General features: G+C 43.9%; 1 protein-coding gene across 1 annotated transcript in view; it reads left to right on the top strand.

Moving 5' to 3' along the window:
* LOC132824328 (phosphoribosylformylglycinamidine synthase-like) overlaps positions 1-27,534 on the top strand; it is an 83,183-nt gene that overhangs the window by 3,188 nt on the left and 52,461 nt on the right. The window contains 12 exon segments of the mRNA XM_060838675.1: positions 1,774-1,909; positions 2,168-2,273; positions 5,989-6,178; positions 15,024-15,126; positions 15,684-15,824; positions 16,106-16,175; positions 16,177-16,231; positions 16,314-16,442; positions 16,581-16,712; positions 16,831-16,959; positions 20,752-20,825; positions 20,981-21,137. Coding sequence (XP_060694658.1) covers positions 1,774-1,909; positions 2,168-2,273; positions 5,989-6,178; positions 15,024-15,126; positions 15,684-15,824; positions 16,106-16,175; positions 16,177-16,231; positions 16,314-16,442; positions 16,581-16,712; positions 16,831-16,959; positions 20,752-20,825; positions 20,981-21,137 — 1,422 coding nt within the window.

Here is a 27,534-nt window from a genome sequence, read left to right as displayed (position 1 = left end):
TAGGTCTGCCTGTTCTACAACCTTACCCAGGTCCATACCATTAATTGCATAAGTTCTGCCCTTGTTTGTTTTACCAAAATGCAATACCTCTCATTTATCCAAATTAAACTCCATCTGCCACTCCACACACCCAATTGATCAAGATCTTTGTAATCTTAGATAACCTTTTTTGCTGTCCACTATCCCACCAATTTGGGTGTCATCCACAAATTTGCTAAACATGCTTTCTATATTCTTATCTAAATCACTTATAAAAACGTCAAACAAGAGATGACCCAGAAACGATCCCTGTGGAACAATGGTGGTGACCGGCCTCCTGTCCGAAAGGCAACCCTCCACTGCCAATAAGCCAATCCTGTATCTAACAGGCAAGTTCACCCTGTATTCCACGTGACCTAACTTTACTAACCAATCTACCATGTAAAACCTGTCAGACTTTATTGAAGTCCAAATAAACAATGTCTACTGCTCTGCCCTCATCAATGTTTTTGATAACTTCCTTTAAAAAAACATGAATCAATTTTGAGACTTGATTTTCCTCACACAAAACTGTGCTCACTCCCCCTCATCAATTTTTGCCTAAATGACTGTAAATCCAATCTTTTAAAATTGCCTCCAGCAATTTTTCCGCAACTAAAGTCGCACTCCCAGGCTTATAGTTCAGTGGTTTCTCCATTACAACCCTTTGTAAACAAAGGCACGACATTAGCTAAGCTCCACTCTTCAGACATTTCATCCGTAGTTAAAGATGATGCAAGTATTTCTGCAAGGGGCCTTGCAGTTTCCTTACTTCCCACCACGTTCTTGAATGCATCAGACCAGGTCCCAGAGATTTATCTACCTTTATGTTCTGAAGACCTCCAGAAGTTCCTCTTCTGTAATAAGAATTGTTTTTAAAATATCGAAATATTTGTGTTCTCTAGCATCCATTTCTTTCTCCATAGTAAGAACTGATTTAAAATATTCATCGAATATATCTCCCATTTCCTGTGGTTCAACACAGACTACCTCGTTGATCTCCAAGGGGCTCTACCTGTTCTCTAGTTACCATCTTACTCTTAATATACTTGTAGAATCCCTTAGCATTGGCAGATAAGGTTTAGGATAATTCAATCTCATTTCCCCTCTTTGCTTCCATGATTTTTTTTCTTAAGAATGTCCCTATACTGTTTGTATTAAGAAATTCATTTGAACCTAGATAGACAACGTTTTGTTAAGCAAAGTTATCCAGGGAAATGGGCTGAAGGCAGGTGTATGGAGTTGGGCCACAGATTAACAGTGATCTCATTAAATGGCAGAACAGGTTTGAGGGGCTGAATGGTGTACTCCTGTTCCTTTATTCCTTTGACCTCCTGGCCTGTATGAACATAGAATAATGCAGCACAGGAATGGGCCCTTCAGCCCATGATATTGTGCTGAACATGATGCCATGAAACTCATCCCTTCTGTCTGCCCTTGGTCCATATCCCTCTATCCATGCACATTCGTATGCTTATCTAAAAGTCCCTCAAATGCCCTTAACATACCTGCCTCCTCCACCAACCCTGACAGTGTGTTCCAGACTACGACCACACTGTTTCTCAAAGCAAAACTTGCGCGCGCACACACACACACACACACACACACACACACACACACACACACACACACACACACCTTGAATGTATGCATCAATCTTCCTCATCTGTGTTGGATGTTCTTTCCCAGTGAGACAAACCCCGAGAGATTTTCATTCAGTTCAAATCTGATAACGTTTGCTGTCCTTTCTGACAGGTACTACACCCCCCAGTCCACAGGACAGACAGAAGCTCACCTGGATTCTGCAATCCCCTTTCAGTTCTCAGACCATTGCCACTGAGCCCTTCCTGAGGAAGGGTGATGGGGACATGCTGGTGGAGATTGGGCCAAGGTGAGCCTGGAAACAGGAGTCTGTTGTTGGGTGCGTTTGGAAATTGTGAAGGAGGAGGTGGGGCCAGGCAACACTGAACAGGAGAGGCTCCATGTTTTCCACTGGGGGGTGATTTTCCCTGGACTTCAGATTAATGGCACACTTGGGGTTGTGATGAGGTAGGGAATCTGTAGTTTGTCTGTGGTTTCTCTGGGCCTGTCATGGTTTTGGATTTCAGTCTTTGCACACGCTATAGCTTGTGAATTTTACACATTTCAGATTGAACTTCTCGACAGCCTGGTCAACCAATGCTGTGTCAATCTGCAAGTCCATTGGTTTGACAGCGGTGGACCGTATTGAGTGCTCCCGTCGATACCTCCTGAAGGTGAGAGGAATGAGACCTGAGGAGCGAGGTAGCAGTATCAGTAAGCCAGTAATCCAAAGGTCTAAGTTAATAGAAGTACAAGCTCAAATGCTACCATAGTGGATGGTGGAACTTCAACACAAATGTGGAATTGAAAGCTAGTCTCAGTAATGGTGGCCATGAAGCTATCATCAGTTGTATTACACTTCACAGTGAATTCAAGCGCCATCATTTCCAGAGTCATCAGAAAAGTTAAGAGTTTAAAAAGTACATAGACTTCTGGAAAGTTCCATCTTTCACCCCTAGGTTGACAGGAAATGTGGGCAAGGTTTTATACCTAACAAGAAATGAGATTAATTACAAATAATTAGACTGTAGCTACAGAACAACAATTATGAACCAGCAGCACGCAACTCTACTAGTAAAAATAGTAACCACCTCATACAGACATCCTCGTTACAAAGAAATGGGGGAAATTAATGGGTGTGCTGGACGCGAGGGAAAACTTGGAAAGCAGTTCAGTGGTCTCTGTTCACAGGATCTGCTGATGTGGTCCATACAGACACTGGGAGAATGTGCAAACTTTTGTGCTGCTCAGATGCTGTTTCTCAGTCCCCCTTGACTGGATTCTTTCTCTGGTTGTCAGAAGGCATAGGCTGGCAGGTTCATAGTTATGAAAGGTTTCTGACTTGTTAAAAATCACTATTTACAGCAACCAGTAAAAGATAATACGCTGGTTTTCTTCCAGAATAGTGTTTTATACTACAAGGAATGAAAATAACTCCTGCAGCTGGAGAGACCTGATGACTTTTCACTGTCTTGTTCAAAGCACTAAGCTGTTCAGTTACCTGGGAGCCAATCACACAGTTAATTGCAGCCAGAAGGCCTTAGTCATCAAATAACTGGTTTACTAATTGACAGATCATTTATCTACTTGTTGGCGATATCTCTGTAATCCCCATCCCTGAGCACCAGGTCATCTACTGGAACTAGCATATGTGTAAACAGTGTTTGAACTGAGTATCAGGTTACTTTTAAACAAGTGCAGTAACTCTTCAGCAATCTTTGGTTTGTAAAACTGTTCTTCTATTTTTAATCCACAATCAAAAATACCTAGAATAAAGGTCAGTCTTGACATTTGTCATTGATATCACATCGTTTCGCGATGGTAATTTGCCATCCTTACCTGGTCTAGCCTGCATGTGACTCCAGACCCACCGCAACATGGTCAATTCTTTGCTTCAGCCTGAAATAGTCGAACAAGCCACTCACCTCAAGTGCAATTAGGAATGGGCAGCAAACCTTGCCAGCAACACCCAAATCCCTTGAGAAACTGAAGAAAAACAAAATTGCTATCATGTACCCAGGCAGGTGTAGCCCTGCTGATCAGTCAGGCTGATGTCTCCTGAAGGCATACTGGACAATCAGATTCAGACTCCCTCCTTCTCCTCCTCCTGCTATATTCACTGATGGTCCCTGAGATTCCTCAGTTGAGGAGAGAGTGAATCAACTCGACCTGTAGTCACAAGCATTGAGAATAACGAGGTTATCTGACTGAAAAGAATAAAATTCTGACAGGACAGACGATGCAGAGATGGTTTTCCTGGGTGCGATGTGTCCAGAACAAGGTGGTGAGGTTTTGGAATGCAGGGTAAATCATTTTGGACTTGAAACTTCTTCACTTGTAATGTGGTGAACCTGAGAGATTCTCGACCACAGAAGACAGTAGAAGTGAATGATAGTTGCAGATATCTACTGCTTAGAACATAGAACAGGACAGCACAGGTCCTTAGCCAATGACATTTTCCATATATATTTTATCCATCTATCTAAACTAAGCCCAGCTCCCTACACATGGTCACTATCTCTCCATTCCATTCCTGTTCGTGTTTCTATCTAAGAGCCTCTTGAATGTTGCCATTGTATCTGTAATGCATTGCAGGCACCTGCCACTTGCCCCTCACATCTTTAAACTTTACTTTTTTCTTTAAATTTCTGCCCCCGAGCATGTGACATTTCTACCCTGGGAAAAAGATTCCAATGATCCACCCTATCCATGCCTTTCAATTTTATATACTTCTATCAGGTTGTCCCCTCAGCCCCCGACTCGAATGAAAATAATCTAAGTTTGTCTCTCCTTCTAGCTAAACCACTCCAATCCAGGCTACATCCTGGTAAACCATTGTACTCTCTCCCAAACCTCCACATCCTTCCTATCATGTGGCAACCAAAACTGCAGGTGTGCTTACCTAAAGTTTGTACAACTGCAACATGACTTGCTAATCTTTATACTCCATACCCCAATCAATGAAGGCAAGCATGCCTTCCACCTTCTTTACCACGTTATCCACTTGTTTTGCCATTTTCAGGAGCTGTGGACTTCCATCCAAGATCCCATTGTATATCCATGTTTCTAAGATTCCTGCCATTTAGTGTATACTCTCCTGTTGCACTTTTAAAAATTGCATCACCTCATACCTGTCCAGATGAAACTGCATTTGCCATTTCTCTTCCCAACTTTCCAACTAACCTATATCTTGCTATACCCTTTGACAACCTTCCTCACTGTCCACAATTCCATCAATTGTCTGCAAACTTACCAACTAAGCCTGTACTTTAATCAAAATCACAAATAATATATTACAAATAAGAGGGCCCAGCAGTGAACCTTGCAGGAAACCACTAATCACAGATCTCCAGTCAGCAAAATACTCTAACACTTTTATATTCAACTAACCAATCACTTTGGATACCATGGCCCTTCAGCCCATTGTGTCTTTGACAATCAAAAATGCCTGCCTGTTTATCCCATTTTTCAACATTTGACCTTGTATGCTTTGGCATTGCAGCTGGACACCAAAATGTTTCTTAAATATTGTGGAGACAGATACTTTCACGCCTTTACAGGCAGTGAGTTCAGATTCCCAACACCCTCTCAGTGAAAAAACGTTTTCATCTCCTCTAAAGCTTTTGCCCCTCATCTAAAATCTATGCATCCTTCCATTTGATTTCATTTGATCATTTCATCAAAGGGAAAAGTTTCTTCCCTCATAATTTTAACAGATCCCCTGAATAGTGTCTCCTCTGCTGTAAGGGAAACAACCCCAGTCTGCCCACTCTCTTTCAGAACTGAAACTCTCCAGTCTGGCAACATTCTGGCAAGTCATCCTTTGCACCTATTCCAGTGTTCTCACACCACTACAATAGTGTGGGTTTCAGAACTGCTCACATTACTCTAGCTGTGCCTAACCATCACCTTTACAGTTCCTGAATCACCACCCTACTCTTAACCTCTATCCTTCAACTAATAAAGGCAAGTATCCCATGTGTCATCTTCACCACTACCCTGATCCGTTAAGGGATTGGTTGGCATGCGCACAAAGGTCTTTCTGATCCTCTGTGCTTCCCAGGGTCCTACTATTCAACTTCACTGCTCAGCCTGCTCAACTTTATCCTCTTGTGGTTGATTGACTAAATATATTCAAGAAAGTGGATAAACTAAAGGTGTTGATGGTCATGGGGAGACTGGGGATTTGGCCTTGGGTTAGAGGACCACCAATGATTTGTATTGAATGATGAAGTGGGTTCAATGATCTGCTTTGTTTTTGTCGTTTTTATGATAAATTTTCATTATTAGTCCCTTACCCAACCATCCATTCCTATCTTCACACCCTGTCCCCTCGTCCCTCCATCTTTTCCTCAGTGTAAATTGCTAAAACTGCGGGCACTGTTACAGATCCATGAGCCTGAGAAGGGAGTTACAGCCCAGTGTGAGCTGCTGGCTGCTTTCTACGATCGGATGACAGAATGTGTTTATGAGCACCCCATTGGGAGTTTCTGCGTGTCAGCACGGCCTGCACCTGTGTATGATGTGGATGTGGTGAACGGAGGAAAGAGTGCACTGGAGAAGGCAAACCAGGAACTGGGTGAGCACAGAGCTCTGGGCATGAATTTGGGTCATGGGGGGAATGGGGAAAATGAGTGGAGGAGGAGGGCTAAGGCAACACTGGGGCAGGAGTAGAACAAGGGATGGATAGGGAATGGTGTCCCAGGTTTCTGGGAGGAGAGGGATGGGGTAGTTGGGTCCCTGGGTCCAGTGCAGTCAAATTTTGGAGAGAGCTTGAAGACAGGTGTGGGCAGAGTTGGGAATTGTCATATTACTACTAGACTAGAAATCTACAGAGGCAAAACCAAAAATTGCTGGAAAAGCTCAGCAGTCTGGGAGCATCTATGGAGAGAAATCAGAGTTGATGTTTTGGTTCCAGTCAGCCTTCCTCAGGACTGAGAAATCCACAGGCTCAAACTAACATTTTGGGGCAGGATTAAAACGTCAGAGATATTGTGTATGAAAGTAAGCAAGAAATATAAAACAACAGCAAGATTTTTAAAAGCAAAAGAATAAAGTGAGTGTTGGTTCCCTCCAGTGATAATGGTGTGTTATAACAAAGATGAGGAATGGGGGATGAAGTGAGTGTGTTTTCCTTCAGTTTCAAAAGAGAGTCCTAATAGACTCAAAAGATTAACTCTGATTCTGTTACCACAGATGCTACCAGACCTGCTGAATTTCTCCAGCGTTTTCACATCTCTGTCATCTGCACTACTTTCCTTTTGTTTTGAGACTTTTTCTTTGTCTTTACTGTACAGAATACACAAAACATCCCAGTAAGAGCTTTGAATCAGAGGTGGTAGGGAGAGAGCAGCTTCATGAAATTGCAACCAAAGGGAAAGGGTAGTAACGGACCTGTGGGTTTACAGGTCTCCAGATTCTGATCGACTTCATCCTTTCGAAGTGACTGGCTAATGTTTCAAAATCCCTCCAATTCAGGAAAGGCTGCATTAGACAGGCAACTAGCAAATATAACACACCTATGCTTGAAGGGTTGAAGAGATGAAAAACAGCTATTTAACTTGGCATCTATCTTGGGATCCAATTGACTATTGAAGGTATTATATCAGTTCACTTCGATCACAGGGTAATTGGGAAAAGTCAACATGATTCTGTGAAAGGGCATTGTGCAATATAATTCTTTAGACTTCATTTGAAGGAGTAACATGTGCTATGATAAATGGGAGACTTTAAATGTACTGTACCAGCATTTCCAAACGACATTTAGTAAGTGCTGTAAGCAAAGTCCTTGCTGAAAATAAAAGCATTTGAGTCCCAGGCAAATGCCCTGGCAACACAGTTTCAAATATCAGTGAAGCAGAATGCCACAGTCATTATCTTTTTAAGTAAAACTCTACTTTTTATTCTTCCTGCTAAGTGAACAACTTCACATTTCCCTGTGTTTTGCACCATCGGCCAGATGATTTTTTTTGCCCATTTTCTCAACCCTCCTTTTAAATTCTCCATCCGCTCACCACCTGCCTATCTGAAGTGCACTTAGTTATGCATACTGAAGAAAGCTGGAAATCAGTGAGTCAGGCAGCATCCATGGAGAGAGAGCAAGCTAAACATTTCAAGTTTAGATAACTCCTCATCAGAGCTGAAAAATGTTGCTGGTAAAGCGCAGCAGATAGGCAGGAGCAGGAGAATCGACGTTTCAGGCATAACCCGTTCTTCAGGAATGAGGAAGGTGTGCCAAGCAGGCTAAGATAAAAGGTAGGGAGGAGGGACTTGGGGAAGGGGCGTTGGGAATGCAATAGGTGTAAGGAGGTTAAGGTGAGGGTGATAGGCCGGAGAAGGGGTGGGGGCGGAGAGGTCCGGAAGAAGATTGCAGGTCAAGAAGGCGGTGCTGCGTCCGAGGGTTGGGACTGAGATAAGGTGGGGGGAGGGGAAACGAGGAAGCTGGAGAAATCTGCATTCATCACTTGTGGTTGGAGGCTTCCTAGAGAGAAGATGAGGCGCTCTTTCTTATCAGAGCTGACTTACTGCAATCTATTTGCTGCCAGTCACCAAGCTTTTACCTGTGAAAAGATGTCAAACTGCCCTCCTTTCTACCCCCCAAAATTGTGGATTACCTGTCCAGTCACAATGCAGTTATATACCACTGTCACTTCCATCGCTCTTCCCAAGGATTCCTGTGGTGGTGGAGTTTTGCGGGATCTTCCATCTGAAGATTGTCCAACAAAATGGGCAGCATGGTGGCTTGGTGGTTATCACTGCTGCCTCATGGTGCCAGGAACCCAGGTTCAGATCCAGCCTTGGGCAGCTGTCTGTGCAGCGTTTGCACGTTCTCCCTGTGTCTGCGTAGGTTTCCTCCCACAGTCCAAAGATGTGCAGATCAGGTGAATTGGCCATGCTAAATTGCCCAGCGTTATGACATGGGGCAAACCCTTCTGCTAATTTTAAAGCTCCCCTCGCCTCGTAATCGTTTAATGTATGAGTGACAAAGAACTACCAAATCCCACTATTTAAAGAAAAAATTAACAATTTATTCTTTAACTCCAAGTAAAGAAAAAAATTAAACAACTGTCTACACTGTTAACCTCCTTTGTTTGATTAATCTATCTGTCTCCCACTCCACAATAATGTACTGATCTGATACTGCCCCCACCCCCCCCCCCCACTGATTTAAATTTAACAAAATTCAAAACCAGTCAGCTGTGTCAATTTTTTTCTCTAGATTTTTCCGGGTCCTCTTTTCTTCAGTCTTCTGTTGCACAGGTTTCATTTGAAAAGGTGCCTTTCAGAAAGCAATTCTGCGGGCTCAGTCTGTGGTGCTCTTTGCTGCTCTTGCTAACTGTTCAGATTGTCAGATTTTTACACCCCAAAACATCGGATAGTCTCATTGGTTTGATGTCACCAAAACAGTAAAATTCAAATTTGGTAGTATTTTTGTATCTTGGGTCAGAATATAAACTGGTCGAATTTGAATTTGTTGTGTAACATAGCAACTCATCTCAAGTTATTTGTTTCACAGCCAAAAGTTACTATTTTAAATTTTTCAGTGCATTTTTTTTTTAGATTACTTAGTGTGGAAGCAGGCTGTTTGACCCAACAAGTCCACACTGACCCACCGAAGCACAACCCACCCAGACCCATACCCCTACATTTACCCCTTCACCTATGGGCAATTTAGCGTGGCCAATCCACCTGACCTGGATTGTGGGAGGAAACCGGAGCACCCGGAGGAAACCCACGCACGCAGTCACAGGGAGAATGTGCAAACTCCATACAGCGTCGCCTGAGGTGGGAACTGAACCTGGATCTGTGGTGCTGTGAGGCGGCAATACTAACCACAGTGCCACTCAAAACCAATTACACACTTGCGAGGGAAGGTGGATTTTGTGCTATGGTTAGACTCCCTACAGATTTCATACAGTGTGGAAACAGGTCCTTCGGCCCAACAAGTCAACACCGACTCTCCGGAGAGTAACCCACGCAGTCCCATTTCCCTCTGACTGATGCACCTACCCCTACATGCAATTTAGTGTGTCCAATTCACCTGAACTGCTCATCTTTGGACTGTGGGAGGAATCTGGAGCACCCAGAGGAAACCCACGCAGACACTGGGAGAATGTGCAAACTCAACACAGACAGTCGCCCGAGGCTGGCATCGAACCTGGGGCCCTGGTGCTATGAGGCAGCAGTGCTAACCACTGAGCCACCGTGCTGCGGTGATTAAGTCCTTGCCAGCTTTCACTCTTTCACATGCCTACACCTTCATAATACTATAGTGTTCAGGAAAGTGTAGGCTATGTGCATTAGTTAGGGAAAATGTCGAATAATAGGGGAAGGGAATGGGTCTGGGTGGAATACTCTTCACAGGGTCGGTGTGGATTTGTTGGGCAGGTTCTGTCGTAGACTGGAAGATATGGATCTTTTGCTCTTTCTCTTTCTTCACAAACCTGCTGAATTATTCTAGCTCCTGCGGTGTTCTGCTTTTCAGTTCAATTATTTACTCTTGGTCTATCTTTATCCCTAGTCATCTGCTTTAGATGGATTAAAGAACAGCATAGAAGAGGCCTTTCAGCCTATCAAATCTGTGCCAACCTAGCTATGGAAATCTCACTTGTCATAATATTCAAAATTAAGGTCTATTTCAAATGCACAATACGTGCTTTTTAACATTTGTGAGGGTTTCCCATCTCTGCTACCCTCCCAGATATTGCTTTCCAGATTCTTACCACCTTCTGAATGAAAGGAATTTTCCTCATCCATTCTGGTTATGATTCAAAATGTCGTAACATTGGCGCCACTGTCCATTGCCCAGATTCATTCCTAAAAGTGAATCCATTCTTGTGGAGTTAAAATGTTCTCCATGTATTTCCCAACTGGGCTCCCTCTAAATTCTTTGGAATATCGCATTCAATTCTGGTCTAAATTGATCACATTATTATTTTTATGGTAATGGAAATGACTTGCTTGTTCCTGTATTTGTTGGAGATTGCTGAATATTTGCTGATCTATCTCCCTCAGGCTCTTTGAGGGTGAATTGTAAACTTAGTCATGTAATTCTGGCAACAGTTTGTACCAGGTTTTCCATTTGACCTCATTTAATGATCCTTTGATTCGTTTATGGAATCTGTGTTGAGACCTTTCCTCCTTTTTGTTCCATCTCCAATTTGTCAGACGGGAATCTTGAGCTGCTATTTCTAATCCTTCCAGCTGTAGTAACTACAGCACCCTCTTCTCAGTCTTCACTCTCAGCCCATCGAGCTTATTTTGGACAAGTTCATGTTAACATCATGTTGGCCATGCTCCAAGAACACAATAAGCATGTGGACTTTGCTGCCAGCCCAGCTGAGGGTAATCACCATCTGACCCATGAAGTTCTGTTTCTCCTCGAACCAGTTGCAATGTTCCAGGAATATCTCTCTTCTGAAGCTTCTCCCCAGCAAGGCATTCATCTGCTCTGGCCTTTTAATTTGCACTAGCTGAGGTGTGGTAGAGGTTCAGAATTTTGCGTTTTGTTTCTAACTCTCTCTCAAATCTGCCTGTGATTTCATGCATCTTTTAGCTTATGGTGTTGTTGACAACAATCTCACTGCTTGCCTTCCTGTCTGTGTTCTGCATCTGCTCAGCGATATCCATGGCAACTTGGATTTCTAACCTTTGGTATTTAATTTTCTGAAATATTTTGAAAGCGTTGATGAGGGTAATGCTTTTGACATGGTATGGATGCATTTTCAGAAGGCATTTGCTGCAGTGTCTCACAATATACATCTGAAAAATGTTGTAAGTCTATTGCAAAGGTCAAACTAATTGCAAAGGCAGAAACACCCATGACACTGAACTCTTTAAATATGCATTTGTGATGGCAAGATGTACGGACTATGAGCCAAGTGCTGAAAAATGGAATTACAATATTTAGATGGTTTTTAATTGGTGCAGACTCGATTGGCCGAGTAATGTAAAGTTTCTATCATTCTGCCAATTTTAGATGAGAGTAATAGTCAGTAGGTATTTTTCAGGCTGGGGGAAAGTTGGTCGCAGAGTTCTGCAAGGGTTGGTATTGAGACCCTTATGTAGGCCTTTTGTAGAAGAAAGTGAGGACTGCAGATGCTGGGGATCAGAGCTTAAAAATGTGTTACTGGAAAAACACAGCAGATCAGGCAGCATCAAAGATATCAATAACCTAAGGCATGCCTAATAACAGGATGCTCCCAGTGTGAGAGTTAGTGTCATACAGTGTGGCAACAGACCCTTAGGTGCAACCAGTCCATGCTGAGCAGAATCCCAAGCTAAATTAGTCCCACTTGCCTGCTCCTGGCCCATATCCCTCCAAGACTTTCCTATTCATGAACTTATCTAAATGTCTTTCAAACATTGTAACTGTACCCGCATCAACCACTCCTTCAGGAAGTTCATTCCACAGACAAACCACCCTCTAGTTGTTTAGACAAAAAGTAGCCCTCGTGTATTTTTAAAATCTCTCTTGTCTCACCTTAAAATCGTAATGGACTGCTACCATTAACTCGATGTCTCTCCCACAATATTTCTGTAAGGTTGCCTCTGAACCTTCTTAGCTCCAGTGAAAAAGCTCTCAGCCTATCCAGCCTTTCTTTATAACTCAAACCTTTCATGCCTGGCAACATTCTGGAAAATCTCCAGCTGAATACTATCCTTCCTCTAACTGGGCGACCTGAAATGGGATATGGTATTCCAGAATCGGCCTCACCAATGTCCTCTGCAACTTCAACAAAGTTGCCAACTCCAGTACTCCAACGACTCAGCAATCAAGGCAAGCGTGATAACCTACTTTCTAACCACCTTGTCTACATAACACAGGCTTCATAGAATTATGTACCTGAAGCTTTAAGTCCTTCAATTATACAATAAGATTTTGGAGAAGGTTTGTCGCTCAGGTTGTGGATTAGGTTGAATATTTGCCCCCCTGAGTTGGTAGATTTGTTCTCTGAAGCTTTGTCACCATGTGATGTTACATCATGAGTGAGCTTGCGGTGAAGTGTTGTTGTTCTGCCCTTCTTGTTTTTTATCTGTCTTGGTTTGTTATGGTAAACAAATATCATTTCCAGTTCTGTCTCTGAGAGGTTGGTAAATGGGGTCCAAATCTATATGTTTGTTAATGGAGTTTTGGTTTGAATGCCAAGCTTCTAGCGATTCCTGTGCATGTCTTTGTTTAGCTTGTCCCAGGATGAATGTATTATTCCAGTCGAACTGGGGCCCACCATTGTTGGTGTGTATGGATATCAGTGATATTTGGTCATTTCTATTGGTGGTGATTTGGTGCTCATGTATCCTGGTAGCTGGCTTCCTGCCTGTTTGTCCAATGTAATGTTTATTGCAGTCCTTGCAGGATATTTTGCATATGACATGCGTTTTGCTGGTTGTTGGTATGGGATCCATTAAGTTCATCAAGAGCTGTTTAAGTGTGATGATAGGTTTGCGGGCTACCATGATGACCAGGGTCTAGAGTAGTCTGGTCGTTACCTCCGAGATGTCTTTGATGTATGGCAGGGTGGCTAGAGGCTCTGGGTGTGTTGTGTATTTTTTTTAGGTCTGTTATGTTGGAAATGGCGGTCTGCACTTGTCGGATACCTGTTGTTCCTGAATACGTTGTATGGTGTTTTTCCTCGGCTTCACGTAGTTTCTGGGCGCTATACTGTATTGTGGCTCATTTAAATAATATCATGATGCAAGTCAATCTGTGGGTGTTGGGATGATTGGTCCTGTAGTTGAGTATCTGCTCTGTGTGTGTCTTTCCAGTAAACACTGGTCTGCAGCTCCCCGTTGGCTTTTTGTTTCACTGTGATGCCCAGGAAGAGGAGTCTGTTATTGTTCTCTTCCTCTTTGGTGAATTTTTATACCAGTAAGGATGTTGTTTATGTATTTGTGGGTTTCTTCTATTTTTTGTTTGCTTTTGATGAGCTTTGATATAAAAAAACTTTAGTTTCTGCTTGCTGTTCACCGCTTCCATATCATCCAATCAACTTATAATGCTTACACAAGCCACAAATGTAGCTGTAGTATTTATTTTTACATCTGTTTCTCTGTGCATGTTCAAAACAGCACTTCATTGTTTCCAGAGTTTCTGTGACAGTTCAGTTCATTTCGATTGATTTGCAATGTAAGTTCCACCTTTTAAAATTCAGTGACCGTTATAATCATGAGGTCATCACCAGGCTTCCTATGTTTGCTTCTGTCATTTAGCTTCATTTTGGAGAGCCCTGCAAATTGTAAGTTAATATCTGCACTTGCTTTTTCTAATTATATGTTAATGGTCTGAATTTGGGTGTGCAGGGGACAATTTCCAAGTTTACAGATGATGTTAAACTTGAAAGATGTGTAAACTGAGGAGAAGGATAGTGGAACTCCAAAAGAATATTGACAAGTTGCTAGGTTGCCTGGCAGTGTGCTGGAGGCATGCTCATTTGAGGCATTCAAGAAGATAAGTTTTTAGAGAGTAATAACAAATGGAGTTACGGGTTAAATGCAGGAGATTGGCACTAAGTGATGGAGCTGGAACAAGCCTGACAGGCCAATTGCCTTCCATCGTCATCGTTCATTGATTCCATAATCGGCATCATGGGAACCACACCAGCCTAGAGTCAAATCTGCATTGGCAGAAAGACCTGCCTGTTCCTCTAAATATTGCTTTCCTAACTTCCTTCCTAGCTCCCACACCTGGTATAGCTGAGTGAGCCACAGAGCCAGAGATTCAGGTCTCATTGCATTCCACTGGAGAGCCACAACTTCCACTGGTTTCAGATCTGAATACTGAGTTTGGAGGGAGATGCCCAGAGGCTCTTGTGCTATGTGGCTGGCCCTCTTTGCTCACTCATCCTTTCATCTGCAGGCCTAACACATCAAGAAAAGTGGTGTCCACTGTTCTTTTGCCCTTTTTGGTATCTGTGATTCCAGCTACTGATCAGCCTCTATAACTTGGAGCTTGTGTCAGTCCAGCTGCTGATACCTCTGCCCGTGTGGATGTGCAGGATATAGCAAACTTTCTGTAGTTTTCCCATGGGATAGGGTATGCACTACATAGGATCATGACAGACACTTTAGTCCTATTTGTTAGACATACAATAAACTTGCAGGAAATAAAGCAATGTTTGTTGTGTGCTATTCTGCATGCAACCTAATGAACGTACAAGAAAAAAATTATTAAAGTACCAAATATGTTTGCATGAACTGCACTGCCTGGAGTAGGCTGCAGTAATACTTAATACCAAGCACCAGATTATTGTGCTGTGACCCTTGACCTTTTGTTGCTGAGGTGGATGTTATGGCAGCAGCTTCTTAAGCTGCTTCACTCTTTCTCCAGTTCTGTTTATTCCTGTTGCTTTTGTGCGCATTCTCCGTCTGAAACATTTGGCTGAAACATGAGCAAAGGGCTAATGCAGACTATCTTCCTTCCACAGGGTTAGCCTTTGATGCCTGGGACCTGGAATATTACACAGGATTGTTCAGAAAAGTGGGCAGGAATCCCAGCAGCGTGGAGTGTTTTGACCTGGCACAATCCTTGTAAGAGGATTCGCAGTAGGTTAAAATCTTCGAGTAAAAAATGAGGTCTGCAGATGCTGGAGATCACAGCTGCAAATGTGTTGCTGGTCAAAGCACAGCAGGTTAGGCAGCATCTCAGGAATAGAGAATTCGACGTTTCGAGCATAAGCCCTTCATATTCCTGATGAAGGGCTTATGCTCGAAACGTCGAATTCTCTATTCCTGAGATGCTGCCTAACCTGCTGTGCTTTGACCAGCAACACATTTGCACCTGGCACAATCCAACAGGTGAGGTTGACCACTGCTACACTCTGTGGTCCACTTGATGTTCTTGTCAAACTCAAACTAATCTGACTGCCTCACTCTCTTGGATCTGAATCGGTCCCCAAATTAACCCAAGTGCCGCACTTTCCAGTGTCTATCAATCCATTAATCCCACTGCCCCACTCACACCCCCATGAGCATCTCTGCTGCTCCCCCACCGCAAACTTATAGTGCACCCATTCCACTCGTGTCCACCTCTGTTGTCTCTCTTGTTTGTTGCTTTTGGTGATTACTACTGATTTGTCTGCCCCCAGTGAACACAGCCGGCATTGGTTCTTTAAGGGGCGTTTGGTGATTGATGGTGAAACCAAACAGGAGAGCCTTTTCGACCTGATCATGAAGACACAGGATTCTAGCAACAAGAACAACGTTATCAAGTTCTCCGACAACAGCAGGTTAGCCTCATCAGTATTGCAGCTGAGGGAATGGCAGACAGCATGATAAATGGGGAAAGGGAGAGGACAATGCAGAGAGGGAGCAAGAAGCATTGATGTGGACGGGACTTCATTCATGTTGGGGACAGAATCTCCTTGCTGCTAGTTTGAGCTGTGTGTGTCGATGAATTGGGGGTGATGAGGCTCTTGTTGGAGGACAACACGATCACTGACACAGAGGATGTTGATCCATTTTAACTTTTGGATCAATGAAACAGACTCTTTCTCTTTCCACCCTGCAGTGCAATCACCGGGAAAGTTGTAAAGGGTCTATATCCCAGCAATCAGTTACGGGCTAGTAAGGTGAACATAGGGAGAAACGATGAGACACGTAATCTTCACTGCAGAAACACACAACTTCCCCACAGGTTTGTGTCTATGTCTGTGATTCTCTGCCTGGTTGTTTCGCTGAGGTGTGATGCACTGTTAACTGGCTTGTCACTGTCACAGGTGTTGCTCCTTTCAGTGGGGCTACCACGGGGACTGGAGGTCGTATCCGTGATATACAGTGCACAGGTCGAGGAGCACATACCATTGCCGGAACTGCAGGCTACTGCTTTGGGAATCTTCTATACCCAGGTGAACTTTGAACTGAGGACCCGTATCCATAGAAAACGGTTCATCCTGCTGCAGTACTTTCGTGATATTTACTTGACACCAAACTTGGAAACTGCGACTCGTGGTTAACGCAAGATTAACGTGCTCTTTTTTTTGCAGGCTACGAGCTGCCCTGGGAAGACCGAACATTTGCCTATCCTGGGAATTTAGCACGGCCCCTGGAGATAGCAATAGAGGCCAGTAATGGAGCATCGGATTACGGAAACAAATTCGGAGAGCCGGTCCTGGCAGGTGAGTCACAGTGGGCTGGTAAGATCAAGACAGGTCTTTAATAGGCCAAGTACTCCTTGTGCTTACTTTGTCATGGACGCTCGAAGTTTGACCAAAGCCTTTTGTTTAAATATTTCAGGATTTGCGCGGTCATTTGGGATGCAGCTCCCTAATCAGGAGAGGAGGGAATGGTTGAAACCAATTATGTTCAGTGCTGGGATCGGAACCATGGAAGATCAGCACGTCCACAAAGAGCAGCCAGAACCAGGTGGGTGCTGTTTGATCTCATGAGGGATGGGGAAGGTGACTCCCCTGGAGGTGTTTGGAACAGTTCAGAGGTTGCTTTACTTTGTATCTAACCATATGCTCTCTGTTTTGGGAGTGTTTAATGGGGACCGTTTAGAGGGAGCTTCACTTTCAGTTTAAAAGAGAAGAGGGGACTTTTCTTGTGTCTAGTCCTGTAATATGCCTCTCCTGGGGGTATTTGGTGGCAGCAGTGTGGAGAAAGCTTTATGTTCGGTTTAAAATTGTAGAGGCAGCTTTACTTTGTCCAACCCATGCTGGTAGTGTTTAATTGTTATTTTAGCTAGTTACTTTTTTTTTTGCATCTAGGTTTACTTCTTCTCAATCATGGAATCATATAGTTTAAAAAAAAGACATTGGGGCCCATCAAGACAGCTTTGGCTGTACACTAAATCTGCACAAGTCCCCTTGCCAGCATCAGGCCCATAGCCTTGAATGCCATGACATTTCAAGTGTTTTTCAAGTACTTCTTCAGAGTTGTATTTACCCTCCTCATCCACCCACACATGCATTGCATTCTAGACTTCCATCACACACTGCTTGAAAGATGATAATTTTATCAAATCCTCCTAACGCCCACCTTACCTATCATTGGGCTACATAATGACATTCTAAGATTGAGAGTTGCCCCCATTATTCAACCTTACGATCATCAAGTGCCTGTATTATTAGGTACATTCCAACTCTTCAGTCCTCCTCCCCAGCAGGATAGAGGTTTCTACTGCCCAAGATTGCCTGTCCAGAAGATTAGAGTTAAATCTATATTAGTTCGGCTGCATTTATAATACTATATCAAATAGGTTATTTAAAAAGTATTGATTATGGGATCAGACTGTTTTGTTGCACACTCTTTGAGCTAGTATGCTCTCTCAAGGCTTATCAGAACCAGTCTCTGTGTCCAAGGCTGATTGTCTTCTACAAGACATTTCCTTAACTTATCTCTTTGCCACTTGCATGAATGCTCTGATTCTGATTTTGGAAACTGCTGCCTCAACTAACAATGCATTTCAATCATTTCATGATAACAACAAACCATAGGCAGCCATTTTGTTACCTTTAGCCATGGGCAGATCCAATAACCACCAGCCTCCGTCTCCTTCCGCAAAGCCAAATTTGGATCCAGCTGACTCAGTTCCCTGTGGTCTTGAATTTACCCCAGTAAGTTGAGTGCAAGAACTGAGACCGTTCCCGAGAGCAGATCCTGTATCATATTCCCACCAAGTGGCACAATGTATGCAGCTGTGCAATAAAACTCGTCTGAGAAAATGTCCCTTTGATGACAGAGATGGTGTCATCAGATCTTCTTTGTTTGTTTTTTTGGCTCCTTTTAAACTCCTAATCAGTTGTTTTATAGTGTACTAGGTATGTCTGTCTCTTAGACATAAGAGAATCCCTGCAATAACCTCTGGTTTGAGTACTGTAACATCTGCATTGCGTGGTCCTGATGCACTGGTCAACAATAATGCCCCCATCCCCCACCGCCACACCAGTTCTGTCCTCCGACTGGGTTATAAGTGGATGCAAGGAGGCTTCAAAGTGGTTTAGTCCATTTGAGTGTTTGGGCAAATATATACAGATGCAGTACAGCATAGCTAAATGTGAAATTCTACACTTGATAAAAGATAAAGTAAAACAAAGTTATTGTTTAAATGGCAACCTATAGGGAAGTGTGGATGCCCGAAGAAATCAGGACATTCTTAATGATCAGGATATGCAGGAAGCAGTTTGGAAGGCAGGTGGTATTTGGCCTTTGTTGCAAGACGATTTGAGTTTTGAAATAGCGATGTCTAGCTGCAATTGAAGAGGACCTTGGTGAAACCAGACCTGCAGTATCGTGTGCAATTTTGGTCTCTCTACCTAAGGGGCAATATATATGCCATATACGGATTGCAGAGGAGATTCACTCAGCTGATATCAGGGAAAGCAGGACCCTGTTATAAGGAGAAATTGCTTTGACTGAGCCTCCATTCACCAGAGTTTTAGAAGGGTGAGAGAGGATCTGATAGAATTTGATACATTTCAAACTAAGCTGGAAAGATGAGATTTAGGGAGGATGTTTTCCCTTGTTTGGAAGTAGAGAACGAGGGGATACCATTGTAGGATAGGGGGTTAGATCAAAAGACAGTGAATTTGGGGAAACCGGGAGATACATTCATAGAATCATAGAATCCCTATAGTGTGGAAACAGGTCATTCAGCCCAACAAGTCCACACTGACCCTCTGAAGAGTATCCCACCCAAACCCATTCCCCTGCCCATATTACTCTACATTTCCCCTGATTAATGCAGAGTCTACACATCCCTGAACAATATGGGCTATTTAGCATGGCCAATCCAACCAGATTTGGATTGTTGGAGGAAACTGGAGCACCCAGGGGAAACCCCCACAGACATGGGGACAATGTGCAAACTCCACAGAGGCAGTCACCCAGGGTTGGAATCGAACCAGGTTCCTGGCGCTGTGAGGCAGGAGTGCTAACCACTGAGCCACCTTGCCGCCCATCAATTGATGAAGACAAATTGATCATGAAGAGAAATACCAATTTTTTTAGATATAACTTCTGAAGAAGGATCACTTTTTTTCCCCCTCCATCGATGCTGCCAGACTAGTTGAATTCCTCCAGCTATTTCTGTTTTGGCTTCAGATTTCCAGCATCCATAGTTGTTTCTTTTTAGTTTTGTCAATATGTGGAATTCTCTACTACTCCAGTCTGAAGGCCAAGTTAAAGTTTTTAAAGATTTTAAAGGCATCAAAGAGTTGGAGAAAGCGGGAATATGACATCACAGAGAAAGAGGGATGTACAGCACAGAAACAGACCCTTCAGGGTCATCCGTGCTGACCAGATATCCTAGATTAATCTAGTCCCACTTGCCAGCATTTGATCCCTATATCTCTCAACCTTTCCTATTCATGTGCCCCTCTAGATGCCTCTTAAATGCTGTAAATGTACTAGCCTCCTCCACTCCCTCTGGTATCTTATTCTATACACGCACCACCCTCTCTGTGAAAACGTTGCCACTTAGGACCCTTAAGTCTTTCCCCTCTCACCTTAAACTTATGCCCTCTAACTTTAGCCTTCCTAACCCTGTTGAAAAGGCATTACCTGTTTACCCTGTCCGTGCCCCACATGATTTTATAAACCTCGATAAGGTCATCCCTCTGCCTCTCATGCTCGGGAAATAGCCCCAGCCTATTTAGCTTCTCCCTATAGTTCAAATCCTCTAACCCTGACAACATTCTTAAATATTTTCAGTACTCTTTCAAGTTTCACAACATTATCTTTCCTGGAGCAGGGAGATGAGAATTGAACATAGTATTCCAAAAGTAACTTAACCATCGTTCTGTACAGTCGCAACATGACCTCCCCAACTCCAGTATGGGATTAGATTAATGCACTGCAAGTGTACCAACCATCTTCACTATCCTATCTACTTGTGACCCCATTTTGAAAGAACTATGAACCTCTCCTCCAACGTCTCTTTGTTCAGCAACATTAAATGTACAAGTCCTTGAGATAGAAAATCAGCTGTGATCATACTGAATGGCAGCACAAATTTGTAGGGCTGAATGGCCTGGCCCTGGTTTCTATCTTTCCTGGGGGCTGGCTCCTCAGTCTGGACCTTGGAACTGTGCATGGGCTCATGCCTTGTCAATGCAAGCCATCAAAATAGCTCTGATCCGTCTATTATCACCACTCCCTGTTTTGTTCTTTGTGTATTTTGACTATCTCTGCACTGACCTATGTCTCTGGTTTCAGAAATGGAGGTGGTGAAGATTGGAGGCCCAGTCTATCGAATTGGTGTTGGGGGTGGGGCAGCCTCCTCAATCCAGGTAAGGGTCAGCTTGATAGGGCAGAAAGCTGCAAAAATGAGAGACATTGGGGTGGGGACAGTGGTGGGGTGGTGAGTGAGTGGAAGCCTCAAGAATGGAGAGGTTACTCCTGTTTCTGTGATCGTTACTCTCCTCATCTTCATCTCCTATCCCAGGTGCAGGGCGACAACACAGCAGAGCTGGATTTTGGAGCTGTGCAAAGAGGGGATGCTGAGATGGAGCAGAAGATGAACCGAGCTTTGCGAGCCTGCATAGAGAGCCAGGACAACAATCCCATCTGTAGTATTCATGACCAGGGAGCAGGAGGCAATGGTGTGTGGAGGTACCTTCAGCTAAGAGGCTGGGGCTGCATGTTGTGGATGGAATATGATGGGCGGAGGGCTTCAGGATAGGTACAAGAGCTTGTGACATTGGAATTCATTTGTAGCTGCTTGTGATTGTATCCAGAGAGAATGAATGGGAAGGCGTTTTGGTCCATGGAGATAGTCATTGAACGGGAAGGAGTTTGAATATTCTGCACAGTTAGAGTGGGTGAAGAGAGGTTTTGGGGAGGAACTGTTGGATGAAGTTCACAGCACAGAAGCAGATAAGTATTATTGTTTTAAGTGTGACCTACAGAAAGTCTGCAGTAGTGAGTAGAGTGGGTTCTTTCTTGATATGTTTTTGGAGATATGTCACTTGATTAAACTCAACATATAAGACATAAATATTAATTTAACCTGGGGCAGTGTTTGTAGAGGAATAAGATAGTGCTTTTTTTCTGGGTCTGTAGATTGTGAAGAAGCAAAAATGGCCTTTAGCAGAGTGATATGTGCGTCTTGTTAGATGTGGGGGTTTAAAGGGAGTTTAAGAATTACAGTGGATTATATCTGTCGTAAATCCTGTTGGTTGCAAATCTTAACAGATCGAATGGATCGTTGGAGAGACAGTTAGAAGCAATGAGGAATTTGCAACAACAACAGTATGTGGTAGATGGCAGTTATAGGAAGGGGGAAAAGTCACAGATACAGTCACAAAGATGGGTTAACTCCAGGAAAGGTAAGAGAGGTGGGCAGCTAGTGCAGGAATCTTTTGTGGCTATACCCATTTCAAACAACTATGCTGTTTTGGAAAATGTAGGGGGGCATGGATTCTCGGAGGGACATAGCATGCGCAGCCACGTTTCTGGTATTGAGACTGGCTGTAATGCAACGAGGGGTACGTCAGGTTCCAAGAGATCAATTGTGTTAGGGGATTCTCTAGTCCGAGGTATAGACAAACGTTTCAGTGGCCAGCAGCGAAAAATCAGACTGGTGTGTTGCTTCCCTGGTGCCAGGATCAAGGACATCTCAGAGGTTGCAGGATGTTCTCACGGGGAAGAGGGGCCAGCAAGAGGTCATTGGTTCCACTGTGGACAATGACATAGGAAGGCAAAAGGTTGAGAGTCTGAAGGGAGATTACAGAGAGCTAGGCAGCAATTTAAAAAGGAGGACCTCGAGAAGTGATCTCTGGATTACTCCTGGTGCTACGAGCTAGTGAGGGCAGGAATAGGAGGATAGAGCAGATAAATGCATGGCTGAGGAGCTGGTGCATGGGAGAAGGATTCACATTTTTGGACGATTGGAATATCTTTTGGAGTAGAAGTGACCTGCACAAGGAAGGACGGATTGCAGTTAAATTGGAAGGGGACTAATACACTGGCAGGGAAATTTGCTGGAGCTGCTCGGGAGGATTTAAACTCGTAAGGTGGGGTGGGTGGAACCCAGAGAGATGGTGAGGAAAGAGGTCAATCTGAGACTGGTACAGTTGAGAACAGAAGCAAGTCAAACAGTCAGGGCAGGCATGTACAAGGTAGGACTAATAAACAGCATTTATTTCAATGCAAGGGGCCTAATGGAAAGCAGATGAACTTAGGGCATTGTTAGGAACATGGGACAGGGATATCATAGCAATTACAGAAACATGGCTCAAGGATGGGCAGGACTGGAAACTCAATGTTCCAGGATAGAAATGCTACAGGAAGGATAGAAAGGGAGGCAAGAGAGGAGAGGGAGTGGCATTTTTGATAAGGGATGGCATTACAGATGTGCTGAGGGAAGATATACCTGAAAATACATCCAGGCAAGTTATTTGTGTGGAACTGAGAAATAAGAAAGGGTTGATCATCTTATTGGGATTGTATTATAGACCCTTTAATAGTCAGCGGGAAATTGAGAAACAAGCTTTTATGGCGATCTCAGCAATCTGTAAGAATAATCGGGTGGTTATGGTAGGGGATTTTAATTTTCCAAACATAGACTGGGACTGCCATAGTGTTAAAGGTTTAGATGGAGAGGAATTTGTTAAATGTGTACAAGAAAATTTTCTGATTCAGTATGTGGATGTACCTACGAGAGAAGGTGCAAAACTTGACCTACTCTTGGGAAATACGGCAGGGCAGGTGACTGAGGTGTCAGTGGGGGAGCACTTTGGGGCCAGCGAACATAATTGTATTAGATAAAAATAGTGATGGAAAGGGATAGACCAGATGTAAAAGTTGAAGTTCAAAATTGGAGAAAGGCCAATTTTGACAGTATTCGGCAAGAACTTTCGGAAGCTGATTGATGGCAGATGTTCGCAGGTAAAGGGACGGCTGGAAAATGGGAAGCCTTCAGCAGTGAGATACCGAGAATCCAGAGAAAGCATATTCCTGTTAGGGTGAAAGGAAAGGCTGATAGGTATAGGGAATGCTGGATGACTGAAAAAAATTGAGGGTTTAGTTAAGAAAAAGAAGGAAGCATATGTAAGGTGTTGACAGGATAGATCAAGTGAATCCTTAGAGTACAAAGACAATAGGAGTATACTTGAGGGGGAAATCAGGAGGGCAAAAAGGGGACATGAGATAGCTTTGGCAAATAGAATTAAGGAGAATCCAAAGGGTTCTTACAAATACGTTAAGGACAAAAGGGTAACTAGGGAAAAGGAGGGCCCCTCAAAGATCAGCAAGGCGGTCTCTGTGTGGAATCGCAGAAAATGGGGGAGATACTAAACGAGTATTTTGCATCCGTATTTACTGTTGAAAAAGATATGAAAGATATCGACTGTAGGGAAATAGATGGTGACGTCTTGCAAAACGTCCATATTACAGAGGACGCAGTGCTGGTGTCTTGAAACGCATAAAGGTGGATAAATCCCCAGGACCTGATCAGGTGTACCCTAGAACTCTATGGGAAGCTAGAGAAGTGATTGCTGGGCCTCTTGCTGAGATACTTGTATGATTGATAGACACAGGTGAGGTGCCTGAAGACTGGAGGTTGGCTCACGTGGTGCCACTGTTTAAGAAGGGTGGTAATGACAAGCTAGGGAACTATAGACCAGTGAGCCTGACATCAGTGGTGGGCAAGTTGTTAGAGGGAATCCTGAGGGGCAGGATGTACATAGAACATAGAACATAGAACATAGAAGGATACAGCGCAGTACAGGCCCTTCGGCCCTCGATGTTGCGCCGACCGAATCCTACCTAACCTATACTAGCCCAATAACTTCCAAATGCCTATCCAATGCCCGCTTAAATGACCATAAAGAAGGAGAGTTCACCACTGATACGGGCAGGGCATTCCATGAACTCACAACCCGCTGTGTGAAGAATCTACCCCTAACATCTGTCCTATACCTACCACCCCTTAATTTAAAGCTATGTCCCCTAGTAACACCTGACTCCATTAGCGGTAAAAGGTTCTTAGTATCTACCCTATCTAAACCCCTAATCATCTTATACACTTCTATCAGATCTCCCCTAAACCTTCTCTTCTCCAATGAGAACAGCCCCAAGTGCCTCAGCCTTTCCTCATAAGATTTTCCTACCATTCCAGGCAACATCCTGGTAAACCTCCTCTGCACTCGTTCTAAAGCTTCCACATCCTTCCTATAGTATGGCGACCAAAGCTGCACACAATACTCCAGATGAGGCCTCACCAGAGTCTTATACAACTGCAACATGACCTCAGGACTCCGGAACTCAATTCCTCTGCCAATAAAGCCCAGTACACCATATGCCTTCCTCACAGCACTATTTACCTGGGTGGCAACTTTCAGAGATCTGTGTACATGGACACCAAGATCCCTCTGCTCATCCACACTACCAAGTAGCCTACCATTAGCCCAGTAATCCATCATCTTGTTATTCCTACCAAAGTGAACGACTTCGCACTTAGCTACATTGAATTCCATTTGCCACATTTCCGCCCAGCTCTGCAACTTATCTATATCCCGCTGTAACCTACCACTTCCTTCCTCACTATCCACAACTCCACCGACTTTTGTGTCATCCGCAAACTTGCTTACCCAGCTTTCAAGTCCTTCCTCTAGATCATTTATAAAGATAACAAAAAGCAATGGTCCCAAAACAGATCCTTGTGGTACACCGCTAGTAACTGCGCTCCAAAATGAACATAATCCATCAACTACTACCCTCTGTCTCCTTCCAGCCAGCCAATTCCTAATCCAAACCTCTAATGTATCCTCAATGCCATACCTCCGAAGTTTTAGCATTAGCCTACCATGGGGAACCTTATCGAACGCCTTACTAAAATCCATATACACAACATCTACTGCTTTACCCTCGTCCACTTCCTTAGTCACCTTCTCAAAGAACTCAATAAGGTTTGTGAGGCACGACCTGCCCTTCACAAAACCATGCTGGCTATCCCTGATCACGTTATTCCTACCCAGATGTTCATAAATCTTATCCCTTACCATTCTCTCTAAGACTTTGCCCACCACTGAAGTCAGACTCACTGGCCTATAGTTACTAGGGCTATCCCTACTCCCTTTCTTGAACAATGGGACCACATTCGCTATCCTCCAGTCCTCTGGTACTATTCCCGTTGACAATGACGACATAAAAATCCAGGCCAATGGCTCTGCTATCTCCTCCCTAGCTTCCCATAGGATCCTGGGGTAAATGCCATCAGGCCCAGGAGACTTATCTATATTCATCCTTTCCAATATTCCCAAAACCTCTTCCCTGCATATTTCCAGGGCATCCATTCTAATTATTTGTGATTCCATATTCACATCAGCAACAGTTCCTGAGTGAATACTGATGAAAAGTACTGATTTAATGTCTCTCCAATCTCCTCCGCCTCCACACACAACTTCCCACTACTATCCTTGACTGGACCGATACCTACCCTAGTCATCCTTTTATTCTTGACATACCTATAGAAAGCCTTTGGGTTTTCCCTAATCCTACCAGCTAAAGACTTTTCATGTCCCCTTCTCGCTTCTCTTAGCTCCCTCTTTAGCTCCTTCCTGGCTACCTTATAACTCTCAATCGCCCCTACTGAACCTTCACGCCTCATCTTTACATATGCCGCCTTCTTCCCTTTCACAAGGGACTCCAATTCCTTACTAAACCACGGCTGCCTCACAAGGCCCTTTACACCATGCCTGACTGGTACATACCTATCGAGGACACGCAGTAGCTGCTCCTTGAACAATCCCCACATCTCATTAGTGTTCTTCTCTTGAAGCCTGTTTTTCCAATCCACACATCCTAAGTCATGCCTCACTGCATCATAATTTCCCTGCCCCCAGCTATAGCTCTTGCCCTGCGGTGCACGATTATCCCTCTCCATCACTAAAGTAAAAGTCACCGAGTTGTGGTCACTGTCCCCGAAGTGCTCACCTACCTCCAAGTCTAACACCTGGCCTGGTTCATTACCTAGAACCAAATCCAATATAGCCTCCCCTCTTGTTGGCCTGTCGACATATTGTGTCAGGAAACCCTCCTGCACACATTGTACAAACACCGACCCATCTAATGAACTCGAGCTATAGCTCTCCCAGTCAATATCTGGGAAGTTAAAGTCCCCCATAACAACCACCCTGCTACCTTCACTCTTTTCCTGAATCATCCTTGCAATATTATCCTCTACTTCTCTAGGACTATTAGGAGGCCTGTAGAAAACACCTAACAGGGTGACCTCACCTTTCCTATTTCTAACCTCAGCCCAAACTACCTCAGATGGCAAGTCCTCTTCCATCGTCCATTCCACTGCTGTGATACTATCTTTGACAAGTAATGCCACGCCTCCCCCTTTTTTACCCCCATGTCTGATCCTACTAAAACATTTGAACCCTGGAACGTGCAACAGCCATTCTTGTCCCTGTTCTACCCACGTCTCTGTAATGGCCACAACATCGAAGTCCCAGGTACCAACCCACGCTGCAAGTTCACCTACCTTATTCCTTATACTTCTGGCATTGAAGTATACACACTTCAATCCACCCTTCTGGTTACAGGCACCCTCCTTAGAGATCGCTGCATTATTCCTAACCTCCCTACACTCAAGGTCCTGTACCCTAAAGCTACAGTCCTGGTTCCCATGCCCCCGCGGAGTTAGTTTAAACCCTCCCAAAGAGCACTAGCAAACCTCCCCCCAAGGATACTGGTGCCCCTCAGGTTCAAGTGTAGACCATCCTTTTTATAGAGGTCCCACCTTCCCCAGAAAGGACCCCAGTTGTCCAGAAACCGGAATCCCTCCCTCCTGCACCATCCCTGTAGCCACGCATTTAACTGCTCTCTCTCCCTATTCCTCGACTCTCTATCACGTGGCACGGGTAACAAACCAGAGACTACAACTCTGTTTGTTCTAACTCTGAGCTTCCAACCTAGCTCCCTGAAAGCCTGCCTGACATCCTCACCCTTCTTCCTACCTATATCGTTGGTACCAACGTGGACCACGAT

This window comes from Hemiscyllium ocellatum, chromosome 18 (genome assembly GCF_020745735.1).
Source record: "Hemiscyllium ocellatum isolate sHemOce1 chromosome 18, sHemOce1.pat.X.cur, whole genome shotgun sequence".
In the NCBI taxonomy this organism is placed as follows: Eukaryota; Metazoa; Chordata; class Chondrichthyes; order Orectolobiformes; family Hemiscylliidae; genus Hemiscyllium; species Hemiscyllium ocellatum.
This window is presented reverse-complemented; position numbering and strand designations above follow the sequence as displayed.